The 14,635-nt window shown below is 37.7% G+C and overlaps 1 protein-coding gene across 8 annotated transcripts in view; it reads left to right on the forward strand.

Annotated features, from left to right (window-relative positions):
- FOXJ3 (forkhead box J3) overlaps positions 1-14,635 on the forward strand; it is a 159,565-nt gene that overhangs the window by 58,278 nt on the left and 86,652 nt on the right. For 7 of the 8 annotated variants that reach the window (XM_034962680.3, XM_034962674.3, XM_034962691.3 and 4 more), the window contains 2 exons: positions 367-691; positions 13,523-13,597. In XM_034962680.3, coding sequence (XP_034818571.1) covers positions 367-691; positions 13,523-13,597 — 400 coding nt within the window. Of the gene's footprint in view, positions 1-254; positions 692-13,522; positions 13,598-14,635 lie in introns of all 8 variants that reach the window. The other variant, XM_055094563.2, reaches the window with a different exon arrangement.

Consider the following 14,635-nt stretch of genomic DNA (forward strand, 5'->3'; position numbering starts at 1 on the left):
GGTGGTGAGTAAAAGAGTTGGGCTGCAGCTGGGTTTTTCTTACCAAGATCCTGTTGCCCTCTTAAAGAAACAGGCAGTGATTTTTAGAAAGATTGGCATCGGAACCACTTTGTTTGTCTATATTCTGTATTTTAAACAATTTTAAAACCAAGTTTGTTATGTTTTGGTGAGGAAAAAATTAAGAAAAAAGATTGGAATGTTGATCCCTTAAATATTTGGTTTGCTCATTAACATACTCAATCTTTTTCCTCCAGATGTAACTCAGGCTTTCCCTCACTTTGGAACTCCTAGATTTGTGAATATTGGATATTTTGAGAAGCAGGGGTTCTTTCCTTGATATTGACTAAGGAGTCTATTTACCTTCAGGATGACATCTGAACTGGAGAGCAGCCTAACATCTATGGACTGGTTACCACAGCTCACCATGAGAGCAGCCATCCAAAAATCTGATGCTACACAAAATGCACATGGAACAGGAATTTCTAAGAAGAATGCACTCCTTGACCCAAATACAACTCTGGACCAGGAAGAAGTCCAACAGCACAAAGATGGGAAACCTCCATACAGTTATGCCAGCCTCATTACATTTGCAATTAATAGCTCACCCAAAAAGAAAATGACTTTAAGTGAAATTTATCAGTGGATTTGTGATAACTTCCCATATTATAGAGAGGCTGGCAGTGGTTGGAAGGTAAGGATTTTATTTAAATTATTACTTTTATGAAGTAAGCAATGATAATGTTGATTTCTACTGAAAATAAAGCTTTGTGAATGCTCATGTAATTGAATATGAAATTTTGATCTCTAGTGATTTTTAGGATGTCAAAAAGTTTTTAGCTTAGGTGAATAACTTTATTTTTGGTAGATTATTAGTGTGTTGAAGCTTGATTATGTTATAGGACTGATGTAGCATAAAGTAAGAGCAGGGATAATGTAGCGTTCACTGGAAACCATACCTGCAGTTCAGGTGAGTTGACAGTGAGCCTAAAGTGAAAAACAACGTAGTATAGCAACTAGTACTAACTGTCTTTATCAGTCAAGATTTTTTTTATTTTTTTTGAGATGGATTCTCGCTCTGACGCCTAGGCTGGAGTGCAGTGGCGCCATCTTGGCTCACTGCAAGCTTCGCCTTCCGGGTTCATGCCATTCTCCTGCCTCAGCCTCCTGAGTAGCTGGGACTACAGACGCCTGCCACCATGCCCAGCAGATTTTTTGTATTTTTAGTAGAGATGGGATTTCACCGTGTTAGCCAGGGTGGTCTCGATCTCCTGACCTTGTGATCCGCCCGCCTCGGCCTCCCAAAGTGCTGGGATTACAGGCGTGAGCCACCGTGCCTGGCCAAGATTTTTTTTTTTTTAAATTAGAGACAAGGTCTTGCTCTGTTAACCAAGGTCGAGTGCCTGAGCACGCCACCATGGCCAGCTAATTTTTAAATTTCCTGTAGAGATGGGGCCTTGCTCTGTTGCCCATGCTGGTCTCGAACTCCTGGCTTCAAGTGATGCTCCTGCTTCGGCCTGCCAAAGTTTTGGGGTTACAGGTGTGAGACACTGTGCCTGGCCAAGACTTTTTAAAAAATATTTATCTTGAAAGAATTTTAGATTATTGCAAGAGTTGCAAAAGCAATACAGAAGGTTCCCATGTATACTTCATCAGCTTCTTCTAATGTTAACATCTTACATAACCATAGTACAATTATCAAAACTAAGAAATTGACTGAGCATGGTGGCTCACGCCTGTAATCTCAGCGCATTGAGAGGTGAAGGCAAGAGGATTGCTTTAGGACAAGAGTTTGAGACCAGCCTGGGCAATATATGTTGCTCATGATTAGATGTTTTCTTGTAATTAGAATGAGGTAATACATTTTTGGGAAGAATAATACCGATATGGCCTTTTGTGCATAACATATCAGAGGATAGATAATATAAGTATGTCTTAATGGGAATGTTAACTATGATTCTTCGGTTAAGGGGATGTCTGCCAGGTTTCTTCATTATAAAGTTTACTATTTATCACTTTGTAAATAATAATATGTTTTGGGGGGATGCTTTGAGCATATGCAAATACAGTAAGTCCTCAACTTTGATAGGTTCTTGGAAACTGACTTTAAGCAAAACAACATAAAATGAGACCAATTTTTTTCCTCATCAACATTATAACGAAATGATGTTATTTGAAGACGTGCTATACTTTTGTTTGACTTAATGTTGCAGTTTCCAAGAACCCCATTAGTAGTGCTAAATGAAGACTTACTGTACTTTATTTCTTAAACTTTTATCCATTAATTTTAGCATTCATTGGTAGGTTATAACTGTAGCAATTATTACTCTCTCCCCTCTCTTCCCCCTTCCCCCGCCCCCTTTTTTTAAAGACAGAGTCTTGCTTTGTTGTCCAGGCTGGAGTGCAAGGGCACCATGTCGGCTCACTGTAACCTCCGTCTCCTGGGTTCAAGCAATTCTCCCGGCTCAGCCTCTCGAGTAGCTGGGATTACAGGCGCCCACCACTGTGCCTGGCTAATTTTTATATTTTTAGTAGAGACAGGGTTTCACCATGTTGGCCAGGCTGATCTCGAACTCCTGACATCAGGTGATCCACCTGCCTCGGCCTCCCAAAGTGTTGGGCTTACAGGTGTGAGCCACCGTGCCTGGCCAATTATTACTGTTTTTAAATGGTGATTGTCCCTTTTCCTTAATTCCTTCGACATTTATTAATTGATATTCTTCTGAAAAGATGAGTTGTTCCTTTAGTCCCTTTTATTCATTCAATAATTTATTTATAATAGTATGCACTCATAGATATTTATTCTTTGTGCTATTGTTGTCATTCAAATTGTGCAACTTTGGCCACTGGGAGCTCTTACAGGCTGGCCCCATACTTCTGTTTGCTTAGCACTTTCTTTTTGGCACCTTGAGATGTTCCAGGGCTATATTGTATCTTCCTTGCCCCTGGAATCAACCATTTCTTTAAGGAGACTTTTGAGGTACTAGCTAATTTATGTTATACAACAAATCATTCAACTTTCTTTTTTTAAATTTTTATTTTAAGTTTTATTTTGTTTTTAGACAAAGTCTTGTTTTCTCTGTCAGCCTGGCTGGAGTTCAGTGGTATGATCCTAGCTCACTGCAGCCTCAAACTCCTGGACTCAAGTGGTCCTCCTGAGTAGCTAGGACTACGGGTGGGTGCTGCTATGCCCACCTGGCTAATTTTTAGGGTCTTGCTATGTTGCCTGGACTGGTCTTGGCCTCAAGTGATCCGCCTGCCTCTGCTTCCCAAAGTGCCGGGATTATAGATGTGGGCCACTGCTTTCTTTCGTCCCTGCACATGTTATATTCATATTCTTACATAGGAATTAACAAGTTGTGTGCTATGTGGGGTGTGTGTATACATGTAGAGGAAGGGAGTTATAGGGCTTTAGGTCTATCATCAGATGGTAGTTACTCTTTAGTTTCTCTTAGGCCTTCCTACTTCAACACTTTTGCCTTTTTCATTTGACTGGATTTATTAGAGACATTTGCTGATTTACCGTGCACCAAGGATGTGCTGTGCATGATTCCCTTGTAAGGGAAGGGATTGTGCCTCATTGAAGTTTTTGTATCTCTTTCTCTTCCATACCTTAGCACAGAGTGCTTCCATTTAGTAAGCTTCAATAAGTGCAGTTTGAATGAAAGCATGAATCTTGGTCCCAATCTACCTTTTCAGCTTTATTTTTTGTACCTTCCTTTCATATACTTCTCGCCATTCCAGCCTACTAGCTGTCCCTGTAAGTAAGCACATCTATTTCCTTCTTGCTTTTGTTTTTTTCTTATTTCTCCTTGGACCTTGTCTCTTTTGCCCCCCGCCACCTTTTTTTTTTTAGTTGATATTGCCCTATTATTTCAGCTCATGTATTATTTCTCATCTCCCTATAGAATCAGTCTCTTGTGTTACCATATGCTTTATTAATAACAGTATTATAAACTTAGAGTTTTTTTGTTCAGAAATCTTGTTTCATTAGTTTTTGTTTCTGTACTTAGATACTCAAATAATAGCTACTTTTATTATTTTCTGTCTGCCAGGCACTATACTAAGTGCCATCATTGTCTCTTTAGGCCACACAATAGCCTTATGAAGTAGGTACTATTATTTTCCAAATTTTAAAGGTGAAAAAACTGAGAATTAGAGAAGTTAAGTAACTTTGTAGAGTTTCTCAGCTAGAGAATGATAGAGTCAGGATTTGGTACCAGACTTGGTAGATGTAGAGATTTTTTTCAATGCTCGTGTTCTTAACCATTACACAAGATGGATAATTCTGCAAAAACTATATTAAATACTTATTAAATTTAATTTTCCAGGATAAACTCCCCTCAACTGGCTGACTTAGTATGAGAAGTGATTGTTAACAGTATATTTTGAATAGGAGTCTATCCTAACAGAATGTGTCAGTGGAGGATATACCTAATAAAACTTGAATGAAACATGAATCAATGCATCATTCTAAGCAAGTAGTAGTGGCTCTATTTAAGCTGTGCTTTCTGGCTTTACCCCTGGGTACTGTAGACTTTCTTTGTCAAGATTTAGTCTGAGAAAAGGCTAGAAAATTTTGATAAACCTGTGTGGCAATGAAAACACATGGTGGCTAGGGAGTAGAAATGGCTAAAATTTGAGTATGTGGCTTAGAAAGCCCAACAAGAATTCATGGGTCCGTATCATTGATTGTAAACCTAAGTGCCTGCAGATGCCAGGTAGGTGACGTAAATGGGGAAAGCAAAAAAGGTGCCAGACTAAAGAGTGTGTTTAATGTAAAAGGAGCAACTATGTTCTAGTCAGTTACTGCTTTTTAGGGCACATGGCAGATCTTCCAGTCTACCCCGCTCCCCAAGAAAAGGGAAATCTGGATTTTGTGTGTAATTTTCAAAATTTTAACTGTTGTCAACTAATTCTGATTTTCATGAATCTCTGCAGGCCAGACATAAGTCTTGTGTCTGGGTTCAGCCTAGGGAGTACTAATTTGGAATATCTGGTCTACATGATATCCTCCTCTTTTCTGCAATTTTTTTTTTTTTTTTTTTTTTTTTTTTTGAGATGGAGTGTCGCTCTGTTGCCCAGGCTGGAGTGCAGTGGTGTGATCTCGGCTCACTGCAAGCTCTACCTCCCTAGTTCAAGTGATTCTCATGCCTCAGCCTCCCGAGTAGCAGGGACTATAGGCGCATGCCACTATGCCTAGCTATTTTTTTGTATTTTTAGTAGAGATGGGGTTTCACCATGTTGGCCAGGCTGGTTCCGAACTCCTGACTTCAAGTGATCTGTCTACCTTGGCCTCCCAAAGTGCTGGTATTACAGGTGTGAGCCACCACGCCTGGTCCTCAGCTGATTTCGTCTTTCATTTGATAATGTGAAAAGGATTTATTTATTATCTGCTCTTGTGAAGCAGTATGCTAGGCTTTGGCAGTACTAGGAAGCATAGCACAGGGCCTAAGGGAGCTACAATCTTTATTAGATGAGAAGAATACATATAAACAAGTAATTATGCTGTGTAAAAAGCTCTGTAATAGAGGAATCCAGAGTGCTGTGCTATAAATAGTTGACTAATTGGCCACACCTACTGTGTGTAAACTATAAAAATATCCATTGTGTATGTGATGTAGTAAAAAGTGTTAAATGAAGGGTACAGTTAATGAGTTTATGGGGAGTATGATAATCTAAATTGAGTGGTACAGAGTAAATGCCACTAGAATACAAGGAAGTGGGGAATCAGATAACCATTGAGGGAAGTGGGACTTGAGCTGTGTTTTGAAGAAGAGTTAAGATTTGTGGAGGTGTTTTTCAAAATTCAAGTGTTACGAAGCACTTGGTTATAGTGGCTTGCAGTAGAGAATGTGATAGAGTGAGAATATGGAGATCCTATGAATATATGAATGCCAAACTGAAGAGCTTGGTCCAAATTTAAGGAATAGCATATAAAGTTCGAATATTGTTTTCCTCATTAACTTGTCTGGCTTCATTTTTGATGACGTCTACCTAAAAATGCCAAATCCATTCTGCTGATACTCCTTGCCGATAGCCAGCCCAAGTCATGGGTCTGAAACTGTTTTAAATGTAGTGATACAGTTTCAGTGGGAAGAAAAAGAAATAGAGAACTAATGGGTAGAGAAGGATGATGTTGCTCTTAGAACTAGAAGATCCTGAGAGAGATGATCTGGTCCAATCTACTGCTTTAGGCAGACTTTTAATATTTCCAGAGATTACTATTAAAATTTCCTTTACCCAGTTTTTAAGTATTTGGTGCCTAGCACATAGCATGATCACTTTTAATTTTATTTTTATAAACATAGAAATATTTTGAACACTTCGAGTGGAGACAGATGGAACCTAGTTTATCTTCTCCTTTGCACAGGCCTTGTTCTATTTTACTTCCCATTCACTCTCCTTAGTTTTGTTTAGAACACTTCAGCAGTCTGCTGCTAACTCTTCTTCAGGTATGGAGGCGATGGGATGTGGGAAAATGGGAGGTCACTTAGAGCTTGTGAAGTTAGCTTGTATTGGTTGAAGAGAGGTTTGGAGAAAGACCTTAAGGTGACTGTCACCACCTTTCCAGAAATGCAGAGTGAACTGATGCAACACAGAGGACATTATGTTGCCCCTGTTGCTTAAAAGGACTCAAATAGAATTTTAGTAAACTCCCTTTCATTTTGTGTCAGGGCCTTGAAGGGAGATTACATATTAAAAATACCTCTTTGGATATTCCATAATTGAATGGTTTTGTATTCTGAACTAGAGGAAAAGGAATTAAATTTTCAGGCTCTGTGCAGTGGGGGCTCATGGCTCATGCCTATAATCCCAGCACTTTGGGAGGCCAAGGCAGGAGAATCACTTGAGACCAGTCTGGCCAGCATAGCGAGACCCTGTCTCCACAAAATAAAAAAAGAAATTAGCCGGGCATGGTAGCGTGTCCCTGTGGTCCCAGCTACTTGAGAGGCTGAGGTGGAAGGATTGCTAGAGCCCAGGAGGTTGAGGTTGCAGTGAGTTATGATCATGCCACTACACTGCAGCCTGGTGACAGAGCGAGACCCTGTCTCCAAAAGAATAAAATAAAAAATAAAATTTCATGGTATTCACTTTGAGGAAAGTTAACTTATTAAGTTGTTGAAGTTTAGGATAATTTAAAAAAAGAAAAATACAAAGGTGGTGTATGGGTGTATTGTGCTACTTTTTGTGTGGGTAAAAAAGGAATAATAATATACATTATGTGTTTGCTCATTGTTGTGAAAAGAAATTTAGGAATTTAAACTAGAAGTGTATTTAATATAACTACCTCTAGGGGATAGTTGGGACCCAAAGTGGAAAGGATGTAGAAGGAAATAAGATTTTGAGTATACCTTTTTATATGGTTTTAACTTTTGAACCCATGTACATGTTTTACATATTTAAAAAAAAATGAAAAGGGATGAAAAAAGGAAACCCTCAAAGAGAATGCAAGCAGAAACAAGCCTAACATTGTTTTGAATTAATAATGTGATCACACAGAAAAAAGCAAATTGAAGAAACTTTTGGTATATACCTTATATACCTTCATGGCATACATTCCAAGGCCAAAAATAGTTACAAAGAAATCATCAACTTAGTAGATTTGTGTCCGGTAGTGGAACTTCAGTAGAGGCAGTCTCTATCTCCAAAAAACCCCTAGGAAAGAAGCTGGGAGGGAAGAAGTTAGAAAGTTGAGAGCAGTTCTGAAACCATTTTAGGTAGGGTAGAACAAATGAGTACTTATATTGATTTTTGGGGGGACCTGTGGGGACAGAAACCAGGACTCACAGAAGAAAGAATGGATAAGAATGTAGCAGTTGGTTGGATTGGAGGTGGCAGTTTAAACTCAGCTTTAAATAAAAATTACATAGAATGCTGTTAAAATTAGAATTGTCAGGTCACTACTCCAGAGATTTTAAATTAGGTGCCTTGGATAGAGCCTAGGAATCTGCATTAAAATAACATTTCAAGTAATTCTAGTGCAGATAAACTGTAGTTTTGAGAAACTGCTTTTGGGGATGGTGTTTTTAAGGCCAATCAGCATGGCTTCATCATATTGATTGATTAGGTGATTGAAGAAAATCACCTAATTATTTCTGCCTCTCCACTTCACCAGTCAACTTCTTTTCTTGGGGTTATGGGAGATGGGGACTACCCAAGCTGTAAGGTCTGAAGTAACCTCTTTTCTTTGTGGGTTTTATGTGTATGCACAAGTCTTGGCTTTCGTATCTCAGTGTTTTTACATTCTAAATAGGTTTTAGGTATTTTTTTTCCGACAGATATGTGATAACCCTTTGAAAAACATTGTATCCTAGCTTTTGGGTTAAAAGACAAGGTTACTACCCTCGTGGAACCTATTTACATTTTGGTAGAGAATACAGCATGGAGGGGGAAGACCATTAAACAAACAATTGCAAAGGTGATGAGAAATTCAGGATGACGAAGTTTATTACAGTGGAACTTAACTAATCTGTGAACACCAGAAAGGGCTTCCCTAAAGAACTGAAGTTTAATCCAAGAATGAATTGAATACTGAGTAGATTGATTTAGGTAAAGAAGATGGAGTAAGGCTGGGGGCAGTAATCTTTGCAGATGTAGCAATTTGTGGAAAGCTTAGAACCTGAGAGAGAACGTTGGAGGGGATGAATGTTGAAAGCAAGATAGGGTCAGATCATGAAGAGTCTTTGGGGGCTTAAGAATATTGGATTTTGTCCTAAGTGCACTGGAAGTTTTTAAGTTAAGGGGTAACACCAAAATTGCATTGTGAAGACATAACTCTCTGCAGGGTGGAGAATGATGGAAGCAGGGCTGAGAGGAAGGGAGACACCAGTTAGGAAGCTGTTGTACTAGTTTTGCTGAGACTGGTTCCCTGGACTGAGATAGTCACAGAAAAGATGGGGTAAGATAGGCAGATCTAAGGTAGGCTTAGTAAGATTTAGTGATAGATTTGTTTTAGATGGTAAGGAAGAGACAGGAGTTAAGGATGTTTTTTAGGTTTCTCATTGGAGCAGTTATGTGAATAATAATGTCTTTAAACTGAGAAGGGAAAACTGAAATAAGATCACATTGGGCATAAAGATTGAGTTTAATTTTAAATATGTTGAGTTTGAGGAGTTTCTGGAGATGTGCAGTTGATAGTTGGAAATACACGTTAGGAACTCAGGAGAAAGGTCTGTGCTGGATCTAGACAGATTTAAGTGATTTATCACAGGTGGCAATTGGCTGTAACTGAGATTGGCTAGGCAGCAGATGTAGAAATGAAAAAGACATAGGGCAGAACCCTGAAGATTTCCAACATTTAAGCTTTTTGTAGAGGAGGAAGACTGTAGAGGTGTGTACTTCCTTTGAAGTGATGAGTTCACACTGAGCCATTTACTAATGATACTTGTTTCTTCTGACCATCTTGATTTGTATTTTCCCCTCATCTTGAACTTTTAAGCTGGGTAGTTGTCTGATGCCTCTTTCTTTTTTCATGTCTTATTTTAGATTTGAATTGTGTATTTTTTATGATTCCATTTTATCGCCACAATTCTGTTATTAGTTATCCCCTTTCTAAATTTTTTTTAGTGATTACTCTACTATATACATCTTAGTTCATTCAGGCTGCTATAACAACAAAAAGAAAACCAAAAACCTAGAGTGGGGGGCTTACAAACAACAAATGTTTATTTCTCATAATTCTGGAGGCTGGGAATTCCAAAATCAAGATGCCAGCAGATTCTGGTGATGGCCTGTTTCCTGGCTCATAGATGATCCCATTCTCATTATAACCTTACATGGTAGAAAAGGGAAATAAACTCTCTGAGGCCTCTTTTATAAACACTAGTCTCATTCATGAGGACACCCTTCATAACCTAATCACCTTAAAGACTCCACCTCCAAATATCATCACATTGGGAATTAGGTTTCAACATAAGAATTTTGAGGGGACGCAGATATTCAGTTGATTGTAACATCTTTAAGTTACTGCACTTTACCTTCAAATAGTATTAAACCATTTCATGTATAATGTAAGAATTTTATAAACCACGTCTTTCCAGTTCCTTTGACCCATCCTTTTTGCTATTGTCATACATTTTACTTTTACATGGTTCCAAACTCCGTAATAAATTATATTTGCTTTATACAATTTATTTTTTATGTTTTACAGTCTGAATATCTTCATACAGTTTTTTTTAAAGCATTAAATCTACCTTCATTTTTTACCATTTCCGGCACTGTTCATTTATTTTTGTGATCTGCATTTTTGTTTGATTTCATACTTCTGCCAAAAGAACTTCCTTATAACAGTGTCAGTGAGCCGAAATGAATTTTTTCAGCTTTTGTTTGGAAGTCTTTATTTTGCCTTTATTTTTGAGAGATATTTTCACTGCACAGGTTTTTTTTTCTTTCAGTATTTTAAGATGTCACTCCATTGCCTTCTGGCTTGCATAGTTTTTGAAAAGTCCACTGTAATTCTTACCTTTATTCCTTTATATATAATCTGCTTTCTCTGGCTGCCTTCAAGATGTTCTTTATTTTGATTTTTAGCCCTTTCACTGTAATTAATATGGGGATGTGGATTTTTACTTTATTCTGCTTGGTGTTCTCTGAAATTCTTGCATATTTGGCTTGATGTCTTGCATTATTTTTTTGAAGATTCTTGACTGTTACTTCAGATTTTCCCTCTGCCCCATTCCTTTTTTTTCTCCTTCTGGGACTTTAATTGCATTTATCATCACACAGTTCTTGGATGATCTGTTTTGTTTTTGTTTTGCTCTTTGTGAATGTGCCAGTCTCTGTTTGGAAATTTCTGTTACTCTACCCTCAAATTCTCTGAGCCTTTCCCTAGTTGTGTCTAGTTTAATGATGAGCCCATCTGAGGAATTTTTAAAATCTTTAATCATGTTTAATGTTTTTTATTTCTATCGTTTATATTTGTCTCTTTCTTTAGTTTTCACATTTCTGTTGAAATTCTCCATCTCTTTATGCAAGCAAGTTGTCCACTTTTTTTCTGCTAGACCCTTTAACATATTAATCATGGTTATTTTAATTTTTTTTTTTCTGATAGTTCTAACACCTGAGTCTTCTCTTGGGTTTTGTTGATTATTTTATCTCTTGGCAGTAAGTTTTCCTTTCTTTTCTATGTCTTATAATTGTTGCCTGAGACCAGATATCTGTGTAGAAGAATGGTAGACATTGAGTTAAATAGTACTTGTACTTGTGAATGGACAAGCATCTTTTTTCTCAGGCCGTTCTTGTGGGGATTGAGTCAGTCTGTCAGTAATTTGGATTTTTTTAAATTTATGTCTTTATCTTCAGTATACCACAAACTTTACATTCCTCCAGCAGTGGGCTCCTGTTAATTTGTGCTTGGAGAGGGTGCGGTAGGATTTTTTTGTTTTTTCATCTCTTTAGATTTTATTGTCTCTGCCCACCTTTTTACACATGGGGATTTCTCGTCCCTTCTCTGTCAGTAGACTGCGTTTGCTTGTTATTCAGTGGTATGCTTTTGGTAGAGGCAAGGAGTTTTCTCTGTTGTGTTGGTCCAGCCTTAGTCTTATGCAGACCCTCGAACTTAGGGTGGGCTGTTTCAGTGTTTCTTCCCTCAACCAGACTAGTCTTGTGTATCTGTAGTTACTTTTGGGTGAGAGTTTCGCGCCTCTTCTCCAGGTGTAGCAGATCTCTACATGGTATCTGTATAGGATCCTGGGCCCAAGGTAGTTTCCTATACCTCTCCCAGAGTTCAAGGGATTTGCTTCTACTTTTCCTCCAGCAGCAGAACATCTTTGCCTATGTACTGGGTAAGGGTTTCCTATCCCTCCCTAGAGGCACCAGGGTTTTGTTTCCATTCTTCCCCCAGAAGCAGTGAATCTTTGCCAGAGTCCTATGGGTGAGAGGTTTTGCTGCCTTTACTGCAAACTTGTTTTTTTGCTTTGTAAAATCTATGGAAGGTTGGTGGGCTTTGTCTCCTCACTGCCTGTCACTGTCAATCACTTTCTTCCTGTTTATGCCACTAGGGGAGACTTTCTTGGGTCTCCTTTCCTACCCCTATTTTTTCTTAGGAACACATGGTAAAGACCTATGGAGAAGAGCTTAAGAGTGTGTGGGAACTTCTCGTGTCTGGGGTTCTTGTTGCTCTAAAGTGACAGTCCCACGCTTGGCCTTTAAAATTTTAGCTAATTTCTTTTTAACTGCTTGGATGGTGGCCATCTCTTTTTCCTATGCTCTGCCAAAGGTGATTTAGTTGTGTGTCCAGTTTCTCATTGAATAGCCTTCCTCCTCTTAGGAATGTGGTTTGGTTGCCTTGCAACCTGAGCTCTCTGATGTGGCTTAAAAATAGGTTTTTTTTGTTTATTTTTTTTTTAAAGCTTACCTAGGGTTTTCTCTTTGGGAGAGAGCATCATTCTTTGTAGCTGTTTACATCCCAAGCATAAGTTTTAAATTTCTGCTTTGGTAATAGATGGTCTTGAATTTATATTCTGTAGTCATCTTTTAAAAACGTTTAAAATTCCAATATTGTGCCTGAGGGAGAGAAGTTTTATTATAGGCATTCTTGTTAGACTACTGAATTTTATATTAAACAGTAAAGCAGATATTATGTCAAAATATGATCCCAGAAGGTACCATTCTAAGTAATGGCTAAATGCAGTTGGACCTCTTCTCTCTCAAATACTAGCCATTTGGGAACAAACCAAGATAATTTGAGAATGGGTTTTGGAGCATTTAATTGAGAAGAAATGGACTTTGGGGCATATTCTGTAAGAATTGGGGTACAGTCCTACCTATTCATGAATAAATTTCTATTTCACAGACTCTGCAGGTTTCCAAGGGCATTTTCCTGCTACCCACCTTGGGTGTTCTTCCCTGCTACAGTGAAGAATTTAGATGTTCTTCCCAGCTCCCTGTAGCCAGTATCTTTCCATGTGGTTTTCTTTTTTACAGATTGTGGTGAGAACCTAATAGGGTTCTATATGTTTTTTTGTAATAGAGCAGTGAATGTTTTTTTAAAGTATTTTTTAAACTAATTAATAAGTGGTAATACATGTGTCTTGCGGACCATTTGGACTTTGCAGAAAAGTAAAGAGAAGAAAATAGTCATCATCTTTAATTTCATGTAGAGTAACTTCTTACATTTTGCATTCTGGCTTATTTCCAAGAATAAATAAATAAACTTAAAATAAGTACCACAATTAAAGTCATAATATGTATCATAATATGCCAATTTTATATTTGGAATTTAATATTTAACATTACATTACAGGCATCTTCCTGTATCAATAAAAGTCATAAACACTTAAAATGCTACATGTATTACATTTTATGAAATCCTCTAGAAATTATTTTCCAGTAACAGCTTCCCCTCATAGCATTCATAATTTGAAAGTCAGAAAGATTTAAATTTTAAGCTGATTAAAAAGTTTATTCCATTTGTAATTGTTTTGCAAAGCATAAAGATGTTTAGATTTCTAATTCTGTTTTTAAATTTGGGTTATGTTTTTTGGATTTTATTAACCTTATGGCTTTTCTTCTTTAATTCCAGAATTCCATACGACATAATCTGTCATTGAACAAATGTTTCCTTAAAGTGCCTCGATCTAAGGATGACCCTGGAAAGGTAGGATTCATCTTCTTAAAACAGTTGAATTCTTCAGTATGTCACTTGTCATGTTTGAATTAAGAACTTTTCCAGTTCATTGAATAGGAACCTCTGCAAAATAGTAAGTCCTCCCCCACCCTGCTCTAAAGCTTGTTAGAGAGTTTTAAGCTGTGGGAAGCTAACTAGTGTATAGCTGTTGCACACCACAGTGCTGTTGTACTTTGCTGTTTCTAATCTAATCTTTGGTTGAAGTATTGTGTATTAAATTAAATTTGGTGGTTGAGCTGCTTGTCAGGAACCATAATTCATTATTACATATAAGGGGTGCATCTCTGTGTAACTGGCAAAAAGTGGAAGTATTCTTACACTGGAATAAAACAGTTTCTCTGTTATTAGCCCATTTCTGAGTGTAATCAAGGAGAGTATTCTGTACTTGACTCTTCTTATCTCCTGACACCATTGCATTTTTCACGTTTTTAGCGTTTTTTCTATGGTGACTCCTCCCTTTTTTTGTTGTTTTAATAGCTAGTCAACTATAGTGTGCCCTGAACTTGGTCCTAGTTGCTTGGTCTCTGAAACTTAAGAGTACTTGGTTGTACTGTATTTGGTTGTCAAGGTAAGTTACTAGATTAGGACTTTGAGACAGTGTATTTATTGGGAAGCACGATGCTTGTTTAGGTGGCTAGACTTCTTATATTTGTTTTTAGGCTAACTGATTTTGGAAGAATCTTTCTAAAATGTAAGCCTGGTCATGTAAGCACCTTGCTTAAAAGTATTCCTTAGTGTCCAGGAGGTGTTTACTTTCTCTTCTTGTAAAATATTCTTTACTGTTTTTTTCTCTATCTGCCTTTCTAGCTATAATTCACCTCATTCAAGACTCATCGTGAAGAACTACTTGAAGTTTTCCAAACATGCTATTCATATGGTCTTCTGTACAAATTTCCTTGCTTTACTTGTCTAGACTGCTTCTTATCTTTCAGTATTGAGCTGCAACATGACTTCTCTGAGGCTTTTTTGTTTCCCCATACATCAGCTGAATTTGTTGCTCCCTCTTTT

The sequence above is a fragment of the Pan paniscus genome, chromosome 1 (assembly GCF_029289425.2).
Source record: "Pan paniscus chromosome 1, NHGRI_mPanPan1-v2.0_pri, whole genome shotgun sequence".
Lineage (NCBI taxonomy): Eukaryota > Metazoa > Chordata > Mammalia > Primates > Hominidae > Pan > Pan paniscus.